This window comes from Chiloscyllium plagiosum, unplaced genomic scaffold (assembly GCF_037043375.1).
Source record: "Chiloscyllium plagiosum isolate Xiang-an unplaced genomic scaffold, Cpla_swu_hap1 HiC_scaffold_9, whole genome shotgun sequence".
Classification (NCBI taxonomy): domain Eukaryota; kingdom Metazoa; phylum Chordata; class Chondrichthyes; order Orectolobiformes; family Hemiscylliidae; genus Chiloscyllium; species Chiloscyllium plagiosum.
In genome coordinates, this window is record NW_028270147.1 from 80,170,400 (window position 1) to 80,187,580 (window position 17,181).

Sequence of the window (17,181 nt, forward strand, 5' to 3'; positions counted from 1 at the left end):
TTGGACCATCAAGGCATTTGACTTACAGTCATCTGATTACCACTGGGTAAGTAGAAGGGCCAACATGGGCAGAAATAAAAGAGCTTTAGAAGAAGTCTATCTCAGCAATGCTAGGGGCATCATTAAAACATCAGGGCCTAAAAGTGACTAAGAGATTGTCTGTGTAGTTCATACTTCCAACGTTAAAAGGTCAGGCTTAATTGCTGAGATTATTCTAGTTAACCACCTATGTTCGCATAGAAACTGCAAGAACAACACAAACATTTGCACACTTCAAAATAAATGCTGCCGTAGTCTATAAAACTCTCTGTGTTTTACTGGGATGAGTTTGATTGCAGATGCAGGTAACCTTGCAGAACCATCTCTTTATGAATTACGTTGTGCTGTGCATTCATGTTTAGTTAAAGTGGTCTCGCTTTCTCATTAATATCACATATCATTAAGGCAACACTATGAAAGATTATGCAAATTTTAAAATCCCAAGGGGCTTGTTAGTGTGGCACATCTGCATTCTGGAGATCAATTCTCATGGGAAGATAAGTTTAATTAGCTCTGTACAGGAGTGTCCACAGATTGAGCTGAACATTTAGACATAAATTCAGCTTTACATGAGGCACTGCTTGTTGAATGCTCAATAAGTTCGCACTCTGGCCATGATACTATAGAGGTGATGACATTTTCGGTTTGCCAAATCCAAATACAAAGGTAGAAAATCATTCTTCATGTTATGTTTAACTGTTTGTCGATTGAAGCAGTTACAATGAGGTGATGAGTTATGTTTCTTCCAATCTTTATATTCCCTGCAAGTACTGCTTTATTAAGGTGGAAATATCAATGATACTACATAGGCATATGTTTGAATCAGACTCCTGGCCATGTGCAGCACAACATAAGAACATTGAATAAGGTGAACATTCAAACATATCCCAAAAATCTCACCACGGTCATTCTACAAATTCTACTTGGTTTCCTCAATTTCTGAAAGGAATATTAGATCAGGAGGAGACTTTCTATGTCTGGTTCCCTTTAAACATCCAACACCAGTCCTTCTCTAACCTCAAGCATGTAGGCAGAACAAGAGAGGTTTCAGATGACCAACTGATCTGACCTTGTTCACTCTCACTTACTGGCACAAAAAAGCTCACCACAAATTAATTGAATTCAAGGAAACTGAATATTCTGTTACCTTTAGTGCCTAAATGTGAGAAATGTATTTATGTACATTTTTAAATTAAATAACATAAATTGATAACTCATGTCAGAAACAAAGAAGACGTGTTCCGATTGTGAGCATTTATGCTGCTAGAGAAGACATGTATTTGAAACTTGGTAGTATGTGTTACAAGATCATCACAGTGGGATGACAATCATCTGGGAAACTAACTTACACTCATCATCAAACATAATCAACAGAAATGTAACTCTTATTTAGAAAACTACATTGTTGTTGCTCAAAGTTATGACAATTTATGCTGCTGATAGGAATTGAGTTTAGTTCTGTGATACCATCCTGGGTTGGTTGGTCTGACCTCCTGTGTGGCCTTGGCTGGAGTTGTACACTAGCGACCAACTCTTGGGCCATCTGGACCCTGAAGGATCTTGACAGATCACCAATCGTCCAGGTATTACACTTGGAGAACCACTGTCCTACAGGATTGTACAAACGGGTCCAGGCTCTGGCCAGAATAGTTAATCGCCTATTGAACCCAGAGCAAGGGTAGAGAGTGATCCTATTTCCTTCCATTTGTGCAGAAACAATAAGCAATAATGGTCTCGTTATTTGGCTGTTGGTGCACAGAAGAATAAGTCAACACAAAAGGAGTGACTAAAAAAAGTACAGTGGGCCTAAATGTCTTTGAACAACGTTGTGCATCAGGTTTCTTGCCTTGCTGCTGAGTTACACAACACATGATAAATTCATTTGTTTTGGTGGCATTAGCTGCTTTACGTTTTCAACAACAGTCACTGTGTCTAAGACCCTACTTGAAACATGTTTGCTTTTAACTCTTTGTCAGGGGAGCAATGTTGTATAAGGACACCATTTTGGTGACACACCTTCCAACAATGAATAACTGTGCTGAGCAGTTCATGTGTGCAGATTTTGTGATTAGAAACATTAAAAAGCACATGCACTTATTGAAATACTTGGTGTTTTTCATTTCCATAATGAGATCATTCCAAGGATTTAATCAACAGCGTCTCTAAAAATATAACCGCTTCAAGCAGCAACAGACCAACATTTGTGCAGATCAAAGCCTGGCTGGTCTTTCCAAATAATATTGCTGTTCACTCCAGATGTAGTGCCCTATTTTAGATAACATTAATTGTTTTCCCTGATGGAGTTGAGGAAACAAGCCATTCTGATTCATTGTATATTCCCAGCACAGTCCATCATGAAGGGACATGACTTTCAGCGAAAATCCATCCGCCAATTTCAGTAAGTGTATTCAGTGAGTGCTTGTAAACTCTGCACTTTGGAAATCAGGCCAGTGGTGCATACACACACAACATGGTCCTGAACTGATCCTTTATAGCGCATTCTTCCAAATCTGCCAAGCAAACCACTGTTTCACCTGGAAGGAGTATTTGGTGCCAATTTGGATAGCGAGAAGGGAATTGGTTCAAGGAGCAGTCTTTAACCTTCTGCATTTTGGAACCAGGGGATCACAGACAGAAAAGTGCTTTTGAAAAGTTGGATGCAAATATATTCTTGGTGTTGGCTTCAAGTTAGAGAGAGTGGAAATGGTGGGGACTCATCCATTGAATACAGGGGTTGGTGAGCAGACGGTGAGGGCAAGGGGAACACTATCATGGTTCAGGGACAGAGGGTGGGGGTAAAGATAGAGCTGCTGAAAATGAAACAGACAAATTAAAATGAATTAAGGAGCCTTATCAACCACAGTGCAGGTTGACGTTGAGAAGTGTTAATGCTAAGGAAAAGGGAAACTATCAAATGTGCTAGCATAGAAGGTAATGTCACCAGAACAAATGTAACGGAGATTGGGAAACTTGCAGAGTGGAATGGGATGTGAGGAAGTGCTATCAAGGTATTTGTGAGTGAATATTGGTTGAGAGCTTATTGCCTTTAATGGAGACAGAAAGGGAAGAGTCAGAGATGGATTATGCCAAAGTGAAGGAAGGGGGGAAATTGAAAGCAAAATTGATTATATTTTACAGTTCAGCATAACAACAGAAAACAATGTTAGCATGCAGAAAATATTAGTGAGCAAGGGGTCCCAAGTAAGACTGGAACAGGGTATCTCCAAATAACCTACCACAAGGCACATTTCTGGGACACATGGCTACCCACAGCAAGATCTTTTGTTGTGTATGTTTTATCAGATTCTCCTTAAATGTCAATAACACTAACTGCTGAATACAATTCCCGGAGCTAACTCAGCACAGCACCGTTGCAATGCTCAACTGTGTTGCCTTGTAATACTGGACTAAAACAGTCTCTTTCCTGAAGTCCATTGACTGCTCATTTTTCAATCGCCCTCCAATTTTACTCCAGTCCTTTCAGGTAAAATACCTAATTTCTATTTTTCATTAATTCATTTGATGTGGGTGTTTCTGGCTGGGTCAGTCTTTGTTGCCCTCTCTGACTGCCCAGAGGGCAGTTAAGGGTCAACCAGATTGCTGTGTGGCTGGAGTCACATGTCGGTCAGACTGAGTGAGGAGGGCAGATTCCTTTCTCTTACTGACCCAGTCTAGGTTTTACAACAATCAACACTGTTTACATGGCCAGCATTAGACTGGCGTTTAATTCCAGATGTTTATTGAATTCAAATTTCACCACCTGCCATCTGCTGATCATGGACGCCTGCAGTGTCCTCAGAGACGCAAGGCAAGAGGCCATTCTTCCAAATTGAGCTAAACAATTGAATGAGAAAGATCATCATATCCATTTCTCCACTAGCTACATCCATTGAAAGAAAGCTGCTGCATTAATATAGCACTTATATCCCAACATCATGCCATTCCAAAAAAACTTTGCCATCAATGAAGTAATTTTTGAAAGATAGTCACTGTTGTCAAATAATGTTTTCCAGAAATGAGTTACTGCATGGCAAGTAGAAGTGGCAACACCGTTAGATATTTACATATCCTAACACTTGAATAATTAGGTCAATTGCTGTGCCTACTGAAGCTGACAAAACCAACACTGACCACAAATTGTTTTTTTTTAATTTTTCACTGTAAAACGCAACAGGCAATGACTTTACCAGCTAAGTCAGAGGGGAAGGAAAGAAGGAAGATTTACAGTGATTGTTCTTGAATATTGTTTGTTAGACATGGTCTGTAGGCAGATATGATGTTTCGATTAATACCATGCATAGTGTCATCAGCATTCACAAAGCCACTGGAACAACGTGTCATCATGATCCATTAAAATGTCTTTGATCATGCTACTTTAAGCTATCATTTCAGTTGTGACAAAAGATGAGGCCCCAGCAAGTGTCAACATCTCTCCTTGAGTATGACTGCAGTTTTATGGAGCTATTCACTAAGTATACTTTCCATTTAAGTGCAGAAGAGAAGAGCTGGAAAGATGCATCACCTTGACATTGGGTGAGATACAAGTGAAAGGTTCACCCATGCCCTTTGCGTGTAGGCAGTTTGATGAGACTTTTACAATTAAATTATACATTTCTAATGCAATGTGGCCAGTTAGCTCAGATGGCTAGTTTAGAATGCAGTGATGCCAACAGCTTGAACCAGCTGTGGTTACCGCAAAAGACTCTCCTTCTCAACCCACCAGTCAAGACCCTCTGACTTAACTCGTGTGCTGCCTTGACCTGAAAGATTGAGGGAAGTGTGTCGGGAGTTGTGCTGAAATTGTTTGGGGTCACAAGTCTGTCACGGTTGAGTAGCTGGCAGTGTGAGCGAGTGGCAAGATGTGGGTATGAGGATTCAGCAGTGCCACTTGTGTGAGGGCAAGGTGAAGCATATTAAGTACTGAATTATTTATTGAGATCATTGATAGACGAGTGTTGTGGCTGAGGTCAATTGAGCAGTAGTATTTACTGACCTTGATCACTCATGTGAGGTCACTGAGCCACAACATGGCACCTAGATCCTTGCAGTTTGGACCTTAGCATCTCTGTCACAGCCATTGGGTCCTACAACCAGACCCCAGTTCCCTAAGTTATTACAGTAACAGAGAGGATACCCAAATTTGTTCAGCTACCAGTTGAGGAAGAGGGATGAATTTGCTCCCCTTCTTTATTCACCCACCCCTTCAGGCGGTTACAATAAAGTTAAGTTACCAAGGAATTTCTCCCTGTTGATGCCTTTCTCCCTACCCGACTAATTTCTGTTTTAAAAGTAGCCAATTTCAACTTGGCTTTCTCAGGTTATAAAGTCATACAGCACAGAAATAGACCCTTTGGTTCAACTCATCTGTGCCGACCAAGTTTCCCAAATTAAATTAACCCCATTTGCTCACATTTGACCCATAGATCTCGAAAACGTTCCTATTTATGTCCCTGTCCAAATGCATTTTAGTCATGTAACCGTACCGACATCACTTCCTCTGGCAGTTCATTCCACAAAAGCACATATGCACCAACCCCTGTGTGAAGATGTTGCCCCTCAGTTCCCCTCTCACCTTAAACCTTGCCATCTAGTTTTGAATTCCCCTAGTCAAAGGAAAAGACCTTGGCCAATCACTTATCTATACCCCATAAGATTTTATAAACCTCCTATGCTCCAGAAAAAAAAGGCTCAGCCTATCCAGCCTCTCCCTGTAACTCAACCCTTACAGCTCCAGTAACATCCTTGTAAATATTTTTGTGCTCTTTCCAATTCAATAATATCCTTCCTGAACAAAGAAAACGAGTTATGTAGTGGCTAAAAATTTGAAAAAACAATGATGCAACACATTAATACACCGACTAAAAGTGAGAAATGAATCTGAAAAATGATAGAAGTTAAATGATATAAGAAAAGTCTCTTTGGAATTTTTATGAAGTGTAGTTTAGTGGAATCTTAATAGCTGGGAAGTTGATTTCAGGATTCTTGGCTTGCTAGGTTTGTTGTAATTGTTTTGTCCTGATTTCCTTTGATGGTGATTTACTGACGGCACTCAGAATTAGAGAACCTTTCCATTATCCTGTTCTCATTTGACTGGCTTGTTGGCTGACTTATAGCTCTCAGTCTTCTACCTGCATGACAGGAATGACTAGGAGGCAGTTCTTCATTTGTGACCTTCAAAGCACAATAATTCACGAACCCAGGCTATTACACATGAGGTCCTTAGACCACTGGTACACGCAAGCATCTCAGCTCACTAGCACATCTAGTGATTTTTAAAGACAGTTCTTATGTACTCTTTAAACAGGAAGATACAAAACATATCTCTGCAGTCTTCTCTCTCATCATGTTGACAATATGAGACACCTCCCAGGAGATTACAGATCAACTTGTAATGCATTTATCCCCTTTTTAAGTTCACCCCTTTGAAGCTTTCTCATTGGGTGTGACATTCCAAGGTCTCTCTCTCTCTCCAGTTCTGCCACTGAAATTACATTCATAGCTACTTTGATTGTATTTGTCCTCTTTTAAAAACACATGGTGGAATTAAAGTTTGATATATCCAAGGTGATGCAGGGTCATGGTGTTCTGAATGTGCATCCTGCCCAATTGCTTCTTCCATTCTTCACCTCCTGGACCATAGTCTCCAGTGCAGCTTCGGAAACTATCGAATTGTACTCTTTTCCATTTTGTGCCAATTCTGTGTGTTTCTGAGACCAGAATTAGCTGTAGAGTCACTTCCAGTCATAATCTATCCTGCATTTAGGAAGCAGTCTATGTAATCAGCCATAATCTACAAAGGATCATAGGCATTACTCTCCAGTCGAGAGATACAGTGATTATTTAGTTTGAGAGGTGGCATTCTGCATGAAGAGTGGAGTAAAGTAAGAAAGCAGACCGCTTACCATAGCTAGTACAGGATTGAATCTGTGCTGTTCGTGAGCAGCCAGAAGTTGTGGTCCATGTTGGTACGAATAACATAGGCAGAAAGAGAGATGAGGTCCTGCAAAGAGAATATAAGGGGTTGAATAGAAAGTTGAAAACCAGGACCTCTAGGAATTACTCCTTGTGCCATGTGCCAGTGAGATCAGAAAGAGAAAGATAATACAATTGAATGTGTAGCTAAAGAGCTGCTGTAAGAGAAACGGCTTCAGATATCTGGATCATTTGGGATCTCTTCCAGGGCAGAGGAACCTGTAAAAGAAGGATGGGTTGCACCTAAACTGGAGGGGCAGGAATATCATTACAGGGAGGTTTGCCAGTGTCTCTTGGGAATGTTTAAACTAGTGTGGCTGGATGGGAAGGTGCAAACCAGAACAATAGATCAACATGTAAAGTGATTGAGGAGAAGGTAGAGGTTAAGGCTGGTAAGTCTCATTGGAAGAATAGACAGGATTAGGTTAATGAATACATTGGGACTGGAGGTACGGAATATATTTATTTTGATGCAAGGAATATAACAGATAAAGCAGATGCATTTAGAATCTGGATTAGTACAGGGACTACGATATGGTAGCCATTACAGAAACCTAGTTGAGAGAAGGGCTGGACTGGCAGCTCAATGTTCTAGGGTTTTGATGTTTGAGGTGTGATAGAGAGAGATGTAAGAGGGAGGGCGAGGTTGAATGACTAATTAAGGAGACTGTCACAGCTACTCTAAGAGAGGACACCTTGGAGGGCTCATCCAGCAATGCAACAAGGGTCAAACTCAGGAATAAGGAAGGTGCAGTCACTACTCTGAGGTTATGCTATACACCTTCCAATAACCTGTAGGAATTCGAGGAACAGATATGTAAGCAGATCAGCGAAAGATGTAAAAACAGTAGGGTTGATTTCAATTTCCCCAATTTTCACTGGCACTCTCTTAGACCCAGCAACTTAGAAGGAGCAGAATTTGTTAGATATATCCAGTAAGGATTCTGGAAACAATATGCAGATAGACCAACAAGGATCAGAGCTGTATTAAACTTTGTGTCGGGAATGAGCCTGGCCAGGTGATCAAAGTTTCAGTGGGGGAAGATTTGGGAACAGTCATCATAGTTCTATACATTTCAATATAGTTATGGAAAATGATCAAGACCTCAAGTGAAAATGGTAAGTTGGGGGGAAGGCTAATTGCAACAGTATTGGACAGGAATTGAAAAAATTGGATTGAGGGCAGCTGTTTGAAAGGATGTCCTTTAAAAGCCAGTTGACCAGAGTTCCGGACCAGCATATTCCCGTGAGGTTGAAAGATAAGGATGGCAAGGTTCAGGAACCTTGGATGACGAGAGTTGGTGTAAGATTAGTTAAAAAGGAAAAGGAAGCATATGTAAGGTTTAAGAAAGAGAAATCAAACAAGGCCCTTTAGGAGTATAAAGGAAGCAGAAAATAACTTGAAAAAGAAATTAGGAGGGCCAGAAAGGGCCAGGAAATTGTCTTGGCAAATAGGATTAAAGAGACTCCCAAGGCATTTTATAGTATATTAGGAGCAAGAAGGCAGCTTGGGAAAGGGAAGGCCCATTCAAGGCCAGAGGATAGAATTTACACGTGGAGCTAGAGGAAGTAGGTGAAGTCCTTAATGAGTACTTCGCATCAGTATTCATCAAGGAGAAGGACATGGATGATGGTAAGATTAGGGAGGGGTATGTTGATGTTCAAAGACATGTCAATATTAAGAAGGAGGAGGTGTTGAGTGACTTGAAAACATTAAGGTAGATAAGTTCCCAGGACCTGATGGGATCTATCCTAAGATATTGAAGGAAGCAAGAGAGGAGATTCCTGGGGCCTTGAGAGAGATATTTGTGTTCTCTTTAGCCACAGATGAGGTCCTAGAAGACTGGAGTAGCCAATGTTGCTCCTCTGTTTATTAAGGGCAACAGGGATAATCAAGGAAATTAGGTATAAATCTGTGAGCCATACTTCAGTGTAGAGAAATTATTGCAGAAGGTTTTGGGGGCAGGATTTACTCACATTTGAAAAAGAATGGACTTTTTAGGGCTGCCCTGCTATGAGGTTTTTGAAGAAGTGTCGAAGATGATTTGTGAAGGTGGGGCAGTAGACATTGTCTCCATGGACGTTACTAAAGCATTTGGCAAAGTCCTTCATGGTAGGCTAGTCCAGAAGATGAAGTCACCTGGGGTCCATGGTGAATTGGTAAGATGGATATAGCATTGGCTTGGTTATAGAAGATAGAGTGTAGTTGTGGAGGAATGATTTACTGACTGAGGTCTGTGACCAGTGATGCTCTACAAGGAACTGAGACCTCTGTTATTTGTTATACTTAAAAATGATTTGAATCAAAATGTAGGTGATCAAATTCGTAAGTTGTCAGATGCATGAAAATTGACGGAGTTGCAGATAATGAGGGAGGTTGTCAAGGAATACAGCATGATATAGATCAATCGGAAATTTGATGGAGAAATGGCAAAGGGAACTTAATGTTGACAAGTGTGAGGTGATGCATTTTGGGAGGTCAAATGCGAGAGAAACGTACACAGTAAATGGCAAGGCATGTAGGAGGTACAGAGGGATCTTGGGGTGCGAGTCCAGAGCTCCCTGAAAGTGGTAACACAGGTGGACATGGTGGTAAAGAAGGCATACCGCATGCTTGCCTCCAATTGGCATCTTGGAGACTTGTGGAAAAGGTGCAAAACAGGTTTACCAGAATGTTGCCTGGATTGGAGTGTATTAGCTATAAGGAGAGGTTATACAAACTTTGATTATTTTTTACTAGAGTATTGGAGGCTGAGTGGGGACCTGATACAAGTATCTAAATTATGAGAGGCATGGGTAGGGTAGATAGTCAGAGTCTTTTTCCCAGGGTGAAAATGTCAAATACTTAGGGGAGTAGGTTTAAGGCAAAAGAGGGAAAGTTAAAAGGAGACACGCAAGGCACATTTTTTACACACAGAGTGACAGGTTCCTGAGCTGGTGATAGAAGCAGATACAATAGCTTCTGTTACATTTAAGAGGCATTTAGGCAGACACATGAACAAGCAGGGAATAGAGGGATACTGATCATGTGCAGGCAGATGGGACTAGTTCAGAATAGCATCGTAGTTGCCACAGACATGGTGGGCTGAAATGCCTGTGTCTGTGCTGTACTGTTCGATGTTCTATGTTCTATAATCTATGTTCTAAAAGACATCAGAATATCACCTCCTCCCTGCCCCCCCGCCACCCCAACCTCCAATTAGAATGCAGCCACTTTATGGTCCACAACCATATAGTGTCATCCAGCAAAGGGTTCTCCATAGTTTATGTGAAATAAGTTGTCCCGAATAGAAAACACTCTTACATGACTATCTAGTCTGTGACATTAATGTGGAATAGCAGTTTTAACATTAATGCTTTCTTCGGCATAGCAAATCTCTTGTGTTGTTCAATTGTAATAAACCCTGCACGGCCCATTTCTTGCTATCTTCTAAGTCCCCAAGAGGCCAATAGCATTTGCAGCTAATCACAAAATGCTTGTGACTGATGCCCGAGTGTTAGCTTCAAGCCATTTTCCATCAAATCTTTTATGTGTTCGTTATGAATCTCTCTCTTTTTGCAGTTGAGCTTTGAGTCTGGGCTATATTTAGCCATGTTTTTATCTCAGTGTTTTAGCCTTGAGGGAACAGTGATGTGATGGTTGACTTTTGCTTAATTAAGAATCTTCTCTCAGTTAGTGATCAACTCTCAGCATTGCTGCAAATCTGTTCTGCACAGCACTGCTGTCTACCTTACATTTTGCTGATGACATTCCTTAGTAAAGCAGCATTATCTTTATCTGATATAAATCCCAGCAAAGGGCACAATGGCTTCGGAACAACAAAATATATTTTATTCTGCAGCAGGACACAGAATGTTCTTGCTTTGAATACCATAAGAAGCTAAACTATCTATTTTGGCTAGTGTATGAGATACTGCTAACCTCTTGCAGTCCGGGGAGGAAAAACACAAATTATTCGGCATTCAAATGCAATGCAATTCATCCTGAAAACACTGATGAAAACAAATTGTTCCTATCCTAACTTCTGTCTATATAGCTGACAAAATCCAATCATTTTCAATAACAATAAAGCCACAGGATAAATAAAAGATCATGCGCCGTGGTAGGATAAGCTGCACACCGATCCCAGCAACTGAAAACAAAAATACACACAGCAGTTGGAACGGGTAATGTGGGGATAACAAACATTGTTGCGTTCCAGACAACACAGTGCCTTCCTCTCGTCAGTTGACATTCCTGTCGAGCGGAAAGCGCTTCAGAAAAAAGACTGCACTTGAAACCGTAGGCCGACGGGTGAGTTGGTGAGAGAGAAATCACACATCCTGCTTCTCCTATCTCCACAGCTCAGCTTGTCGCAGCTTCATACAGACAGCTTGCCCGACTGCAGAGTTTGCAGAGAGAAGCCCATCGAGAAAAGGAGCAGCGCGAAACAGTGAGTCCGTTTTATTTGGCTTGCGGCTGACCTTTCCCGATATGACAGCGTGTGGGCGCAGGTGTTGCTTTGGCTACGTCTGCTGCCCTCCCATTTCAATCAATTCTCCCAGAGCCAGGACAGGGCACTTACTCGGAACTGGCATCAATCTGACTGGGTCAAGTGTAATTCTGTATTTGACTAGATTCCCTCGTTGTCACTATATGAGCATCAGGCATTCAGTGGCAGATTATTCAGCTTTTCTTTTTCAAAGCTCAGTAGAAAATTTGGTGTCAAAAAGGCCAGGGAGCCCTGATTACTTAATATTCACTCAGTCTTTAACCAGGGGAATATTTTCTTTTAAATGTGCAAACTTATATTTTACATGCATCTAGCAAAGTCATTGTAACTGAACAGCATGTTGAAGGATGGCTTGATTTGCAGTTTGAGCTAATCATAACAAGGGAGATAATCTGGGCACGAGACTTGCCCAATACTTTAGCATAACGAAATCCAGTTGTGAGCTAGGGACACTTGCTGGCCTACATGTAGGGAGAACAGAATTGGGCTCAGTCATGCTCACTCTAGGTCAAATACTTGCTGGCAAGCAATATGGAGATTGATGCATGACGAATGGTCAATTCAAAATTATGTTGGGCAACAGGTAATATCATGTGCCCTACTAAGGAACATATCTAGTGAGAAAATCAAACACAAACTCTACAAAGATTATTAAAGCTGATGAAGGGATACGGATTGCGAAGATAATAGCCTATTGAATGAAAAACAAGTTGTGCGTGAGCAGCGTGCCAAAGTTAGGGACAATTTCCCAGTGATTATCCCATGCTGTGCTCACACTGGGAAGCAAGGATTCAGATATAGACTGATGAGGTTCGCAAATCTGTAATTGGTACCAAAATTGGGGGGCTACTAACTAATTCTGAGATCCAAAGAAAATTATTTTCAGCTAGTGATAAAGTAACAACTGGGCAAAACATATACAGCAGACAGAATCTCACATCAGTCATTTTGAGACAGTAAAAATAGCAATGTTTGCACCTACAATGCAGGAACATTGTATGGAAGACAACAGTTTTGAAAGAATTTAGGTCATACGATATTAAAAATATCACCTCAGTGAATGAGGCCAAAAAGAAAATAGTGGAATATTGGGTTTAAGGCAAGAAGTGTAGAATATATAATCTCAAACATAATGGTGAATTTATATTATATCTTGGTACGCTCACAAGAGGAGTGTTGCGTTCAAATTTAGAATCTATGGTAGAGACAGGATGCTGAGAAAATAGAAGGTGAGTATAGGATTGATTCAATAGGCTGCTATCTGCTATGAGGAAGTACAATTATGAAGAATGACTGAAGTTATTGTGGTTGTTTGCATAAAAGCAGAGGAGATCAAGGGATGACTCAATAAGAAGACATTAACAAATGAGAAGGGAAATTAAGAAGGAATGCTTTCTCACCGAATGTAAGCACAGGTCATATCGGATCATTTAAAAATAACAAGATGTAGTGAGTGTAACAAGGTCAGCCAGGTGGACTCATAGAATATGAGTTCCCTGATTGGGGCTGTTAACCTGATCCAATCAAGGACTCCTGGTTGACCGATATAGACAGGAGTGTCTGGGGTTCCGTTCACTCTGAGGCCTGGCTCTGAGGAAGCTGGATCATTATCAACGACTCTCCACTTGTGAATGGAGGATCACTTGGTGAGGGGATACTGGCTCTGTGGAGTTATTTTATAAGTAATTGAAAAAGAAGGTGTATGGGAAAAGAGCAGGGAAATGAGAGTAAGGACCTGCAAGACTGCACTAATAGATACAATACTGTCCTGTCCTCAGGTATTAATGATTTTACACAAAAATGTTGTGGGGCCAGAATACTCTGATGGAGCAGGACCCAATATACAATAGAGTTATGGTTATGTTAATGAAGATCCGGGTTACATAAATGAGGCTTAGCTGTCTGGGAATCATCTGCAAGTGACCTTAAATTCTGACAACAAATCAATCACTTTTATCGAGCTAACAGTGATTATGTTACCAATGTATCTCCTTTGTCAGTCTTGGTCAATCTTAAAACAGCCCAGCATGCAATGGACAGGTGCATGTGCTTTAGATGAAGATTCTTAGATGAACTTGCTCATTCAGTATTGTCAGGCTCCTTTGTGACTGCTGAGATTTCTTAGCCTATGTCCCTTGGCTAGGAGTCTGCAACCGGTCAGGTAGTGAACTGGGGTTGTAGGTGCTCTGGAGAGGAAGTGGGCTTCTGGCAATGGGATGCCATACCCATGGGACTCACCCAGTGGAAGGAGCGGTCTGCAGGTTGAGAGAAGTGGGAAAATGTGCTTGGAGATGGGGCTGATGAGATCCAAGGACTTCTTAGGGTGTGAGGGGGCAAAGAGGTAGTGAAGGTCTGCACCAAGGAGCTCAGAAAGGCCATATTTTAAACACTGATCTCAGTTCTTTTCTTGCAAGACCACCCTTACTTTAACTTCATATTGCAAAGTTGGACTGTGAGATTTGAATGTTAAGTAGATTTCCAACTCGATGGAACAGGAGAATGTCAATGGCCTCATTACAAATTTGGTGAATTGGAGCCTGAAAACTGTTTTCAGATTTTAAAAGCACATACACAAGTACGTATATGCACTCACAAACAAACATATGTATACGCATGCACACACACGTAAAAAAGTACATAAACATATGTACATGCAGCACACAAGCTTTGCTTAAAAATATAATTCTCATTTTCTAACAGCAAACACAATAATGTTTATCATCAATGATAACAGTTAGTTCTTTGAAGATTAAAGCTGCTTTTCTCCTCTACATTGTCTTGCTTAGCTTTCTTAGAGAAGCTTTATTGAAGCTGACTTGGTTTGGTCCCTTGAGAGTGGACATGAAGGCGAGGGAGAGAAAGCCAGGAAAATAGGGCTGAGCCAAATTGAGATGACCACCAACACATTCCCCCCACCAGGGGCAGGGCTGGTAGAAGTGTATTAGCACCCGAGGTGACCACTGATTAAAGGAGAAGTTGATGAACAACAGTAGATCAAAGCTTTGCATTTTCACCACCGAAATCAGTTTGTTTACTCAGTTGGTTTCTTGAATAGTTCATTGAGTTCCCCAGTGGTTCCACTGGCCCAGCTGGAATCCTCAGAAGTAGACCACCACTACAAATGTGTAAGGCCTCTGACTAGGGTGCTCTGAATACAGCACCCACACACCACCCCAGGTAGCCCATCCCTGCAATAGCTTGCGGAGAGTCATCAGCCATCCTGCTCCACTTCCAAAAGAAGGGCCCACAATCTGCAAGGCGACTCCCAAATGATTCACTTGGAGGGGATTAAGCTATTAAATTTTATGCCCCTTATAATTTTGCAGTTTAAATGTCTGCCTTCAATTGCGTCTGATTTTAAGATGCCATCGCGGTTCCCAATCCGTCTCAGCGGTGTCCATCTCTACAGTTGGAGATGCCATGGCTGCAGAGCTACCTGCCCTCTGAAAGGCCCTGCCAATTTGATGGGCACCTCCAAGAGGATGGTGGAGATGTTCTCATGGTCAAAGCCCATGGTCAGGGCTCCGATGTTGTGGGAAAATCCAATGCTCAATCTGTTTCTAACAAGAAAATTGTGTTTCACTTAAAACTCCAAGTACTCCAGAGTTGTGGCTTTGGCCTGCACCTAGTCTCTGAGCTATAAATTCCAGCTCATCACTCCAGAACATGATGATCGATTTATGTATGTTCATAATGAGGCAAACAGGTTTACTTTTCTACATAAACCTCTCTGTTGTCTCTTTGTTTAAACAATCCTTAAAACATTGTTATTCCCAACATTCTAAGCACCTGTCCAAATATCTCCTTCCCAGATTCCTAACTCTAATGCTTCAAATGAAATACCTTTGGGTTTTTTTTTAATCTAAGATGCCACAGACATCTTGTAATTACAGTGTTTAGAAAATGGCCTCTTCGATGAGAATCTGTTATTGTGAGAGAGGTGATCACCCAGACAAGAAATGTTTAAGTAGTAAGAAAGAGAACCAAGAACCTTCTTCATTGTGACCTGATCTTTCTTTAGTTCATTACTGGATAGTCAAAGCAGTCTAGTCTATGCAGGATTTGAACATAACATGCAACCGCAAGGATATTTGAACTGGTGTGTTCATCTCTACTCAAACTTGTTTGGCCAGCAGAGTGTTAGACACATTCAGAAATTCATTGCCATACCAAGTATGCAAATCAAGTTATCCAGAAATTTGCACCATTGTCCATTGGTTAACTGCTTCCCCCACTTCAGTAAAGAGCCTAATTTTCTCCAAACCACAGATTTAAAAGCAGATTGGCAAAGGTCCATACCAATAAGTTTCCATTTGGATTTGCAACTGAAAAACAAGTTGGTGAAATGGTAAAGTTTACCAGTGTGACACAGATCATCTTCCCATTGCATCTCTGGCCACACTACACATTCCTGTGTTGACCTTGAAGCATTGACCAGAACCAAATGCTGCTATATTTATGATATTATAGAGGACGGTGCGATGGTTCAGTAGTTAGCACCGCTGCCTCACAGTGCCAGAGATCCGGGTTTGATTCCAGCCTCGGATGACTGTCTATGTGGAGTTTGCACATTCTCCCTGTGTCTGCGTGGGTTTCCTCTGGATGCTCCGGTTTCCTCCCGCAATCCAAAGATATGCAGATCAGGTAAATTAGCCGTGCTAAATTGCCCATAGTGTTAGGTACATTAGTCAGGAGTAAATGTAGGGGAATGGGTCTGGGTGGGTTACTCTTCAGAGGGTCGGTGTGGACTTGTTGTGCCGAAAGGCCTGTTTCCACACTGTAGGGAAGCTAATCTAATCTAAATGTATTACCAAGCAATCTGAAGGCAGATCAGAATCAACAGGTGCCTGATGCAGTAAGAGATCAAGCACTTTGATTCCCCTCGTATCATTGCATTAACCATCATTATTATCCAATGATATCAAATAATTGGCGACCATGATGGTCAAATTCCAGCACAGTTCAGGTCAAGGCTTTCTGTCTTTCCCTGCTCTCTCTCTCCTGGACTTATTCAGTATCCCACGGCTACTTAGTGTTACAATTTTAACCTAGCCTACAGGACTATAATGCTGAAATATAATTTTTATAGCCCAGTCACTACCGATATCATCAGGTTCCAGACTGTCACATTTGCTTAAAATTAACTCCTTGGTGTCTGCCAAGGGGTAATGTTCACCATCTCCCTTCTCCAAACATGCTCCTGAGATTTGCTCTTTGATTGTGGTGAAATTGCATTTGCAATTCATTCCATCTCACATTTGATCTTTTTGCTTTTATATTTTGTTATCCTTCTTCTCTCATGCTGTCACCTCTCATTCTCTCTCTTGTTGTAATTTGGTGATCTTACTTGCTGTGGCTTGCCAAGTCATTTCTTCCATGTGTCTCTTCTTCTCACAGCTGGGCAGACCAATTCTTTTGACTGTATGCCAGAAAATATGGAGAATATATTGCCCTATGGAGAATGCATTTGCCCCAATGCACTGCAGCAATGCATTGCTCAGGCCTTGGGGTTCCCACAACCAAAGTCCCAGTAACAATCCAGGTCTGAGGTGCTGAGACCAAGGCTTACATAGAACATAGAACATACAACAATACAGCACAGAACAAGCCCTTCGGCCCACGATGTTGTGCCGAATATTTGTCCTAGCTTAAGCACCTATCCATGTACCTATCCAAT

At 41.3% G+C, this 17,181-nt stretch overlaps 1 protein-coding gene across 1 annotated transcript in view; it reads left to right on the forward strand.

Annotated features, from left to right (window-relative positions):
• The window catches only part of rgs8 (regulator of G protein signaling 8), a 41,637-nt gene that overhangs the window by 6,747 nt on the left and 17,709 nt on the right, over positions 1-17,181 (forward strand). The window contains exon 2 of the mRNA XM_043699825.2: positions 11,356-11,444. Within this exon, the coding sequence (XP_043555760.1) occupies positions 11,356-11,444 (89 nt within the window). The remainder of the gene's footprint in view (positions 1-11,355; positions 11,445-17,181) is intronic.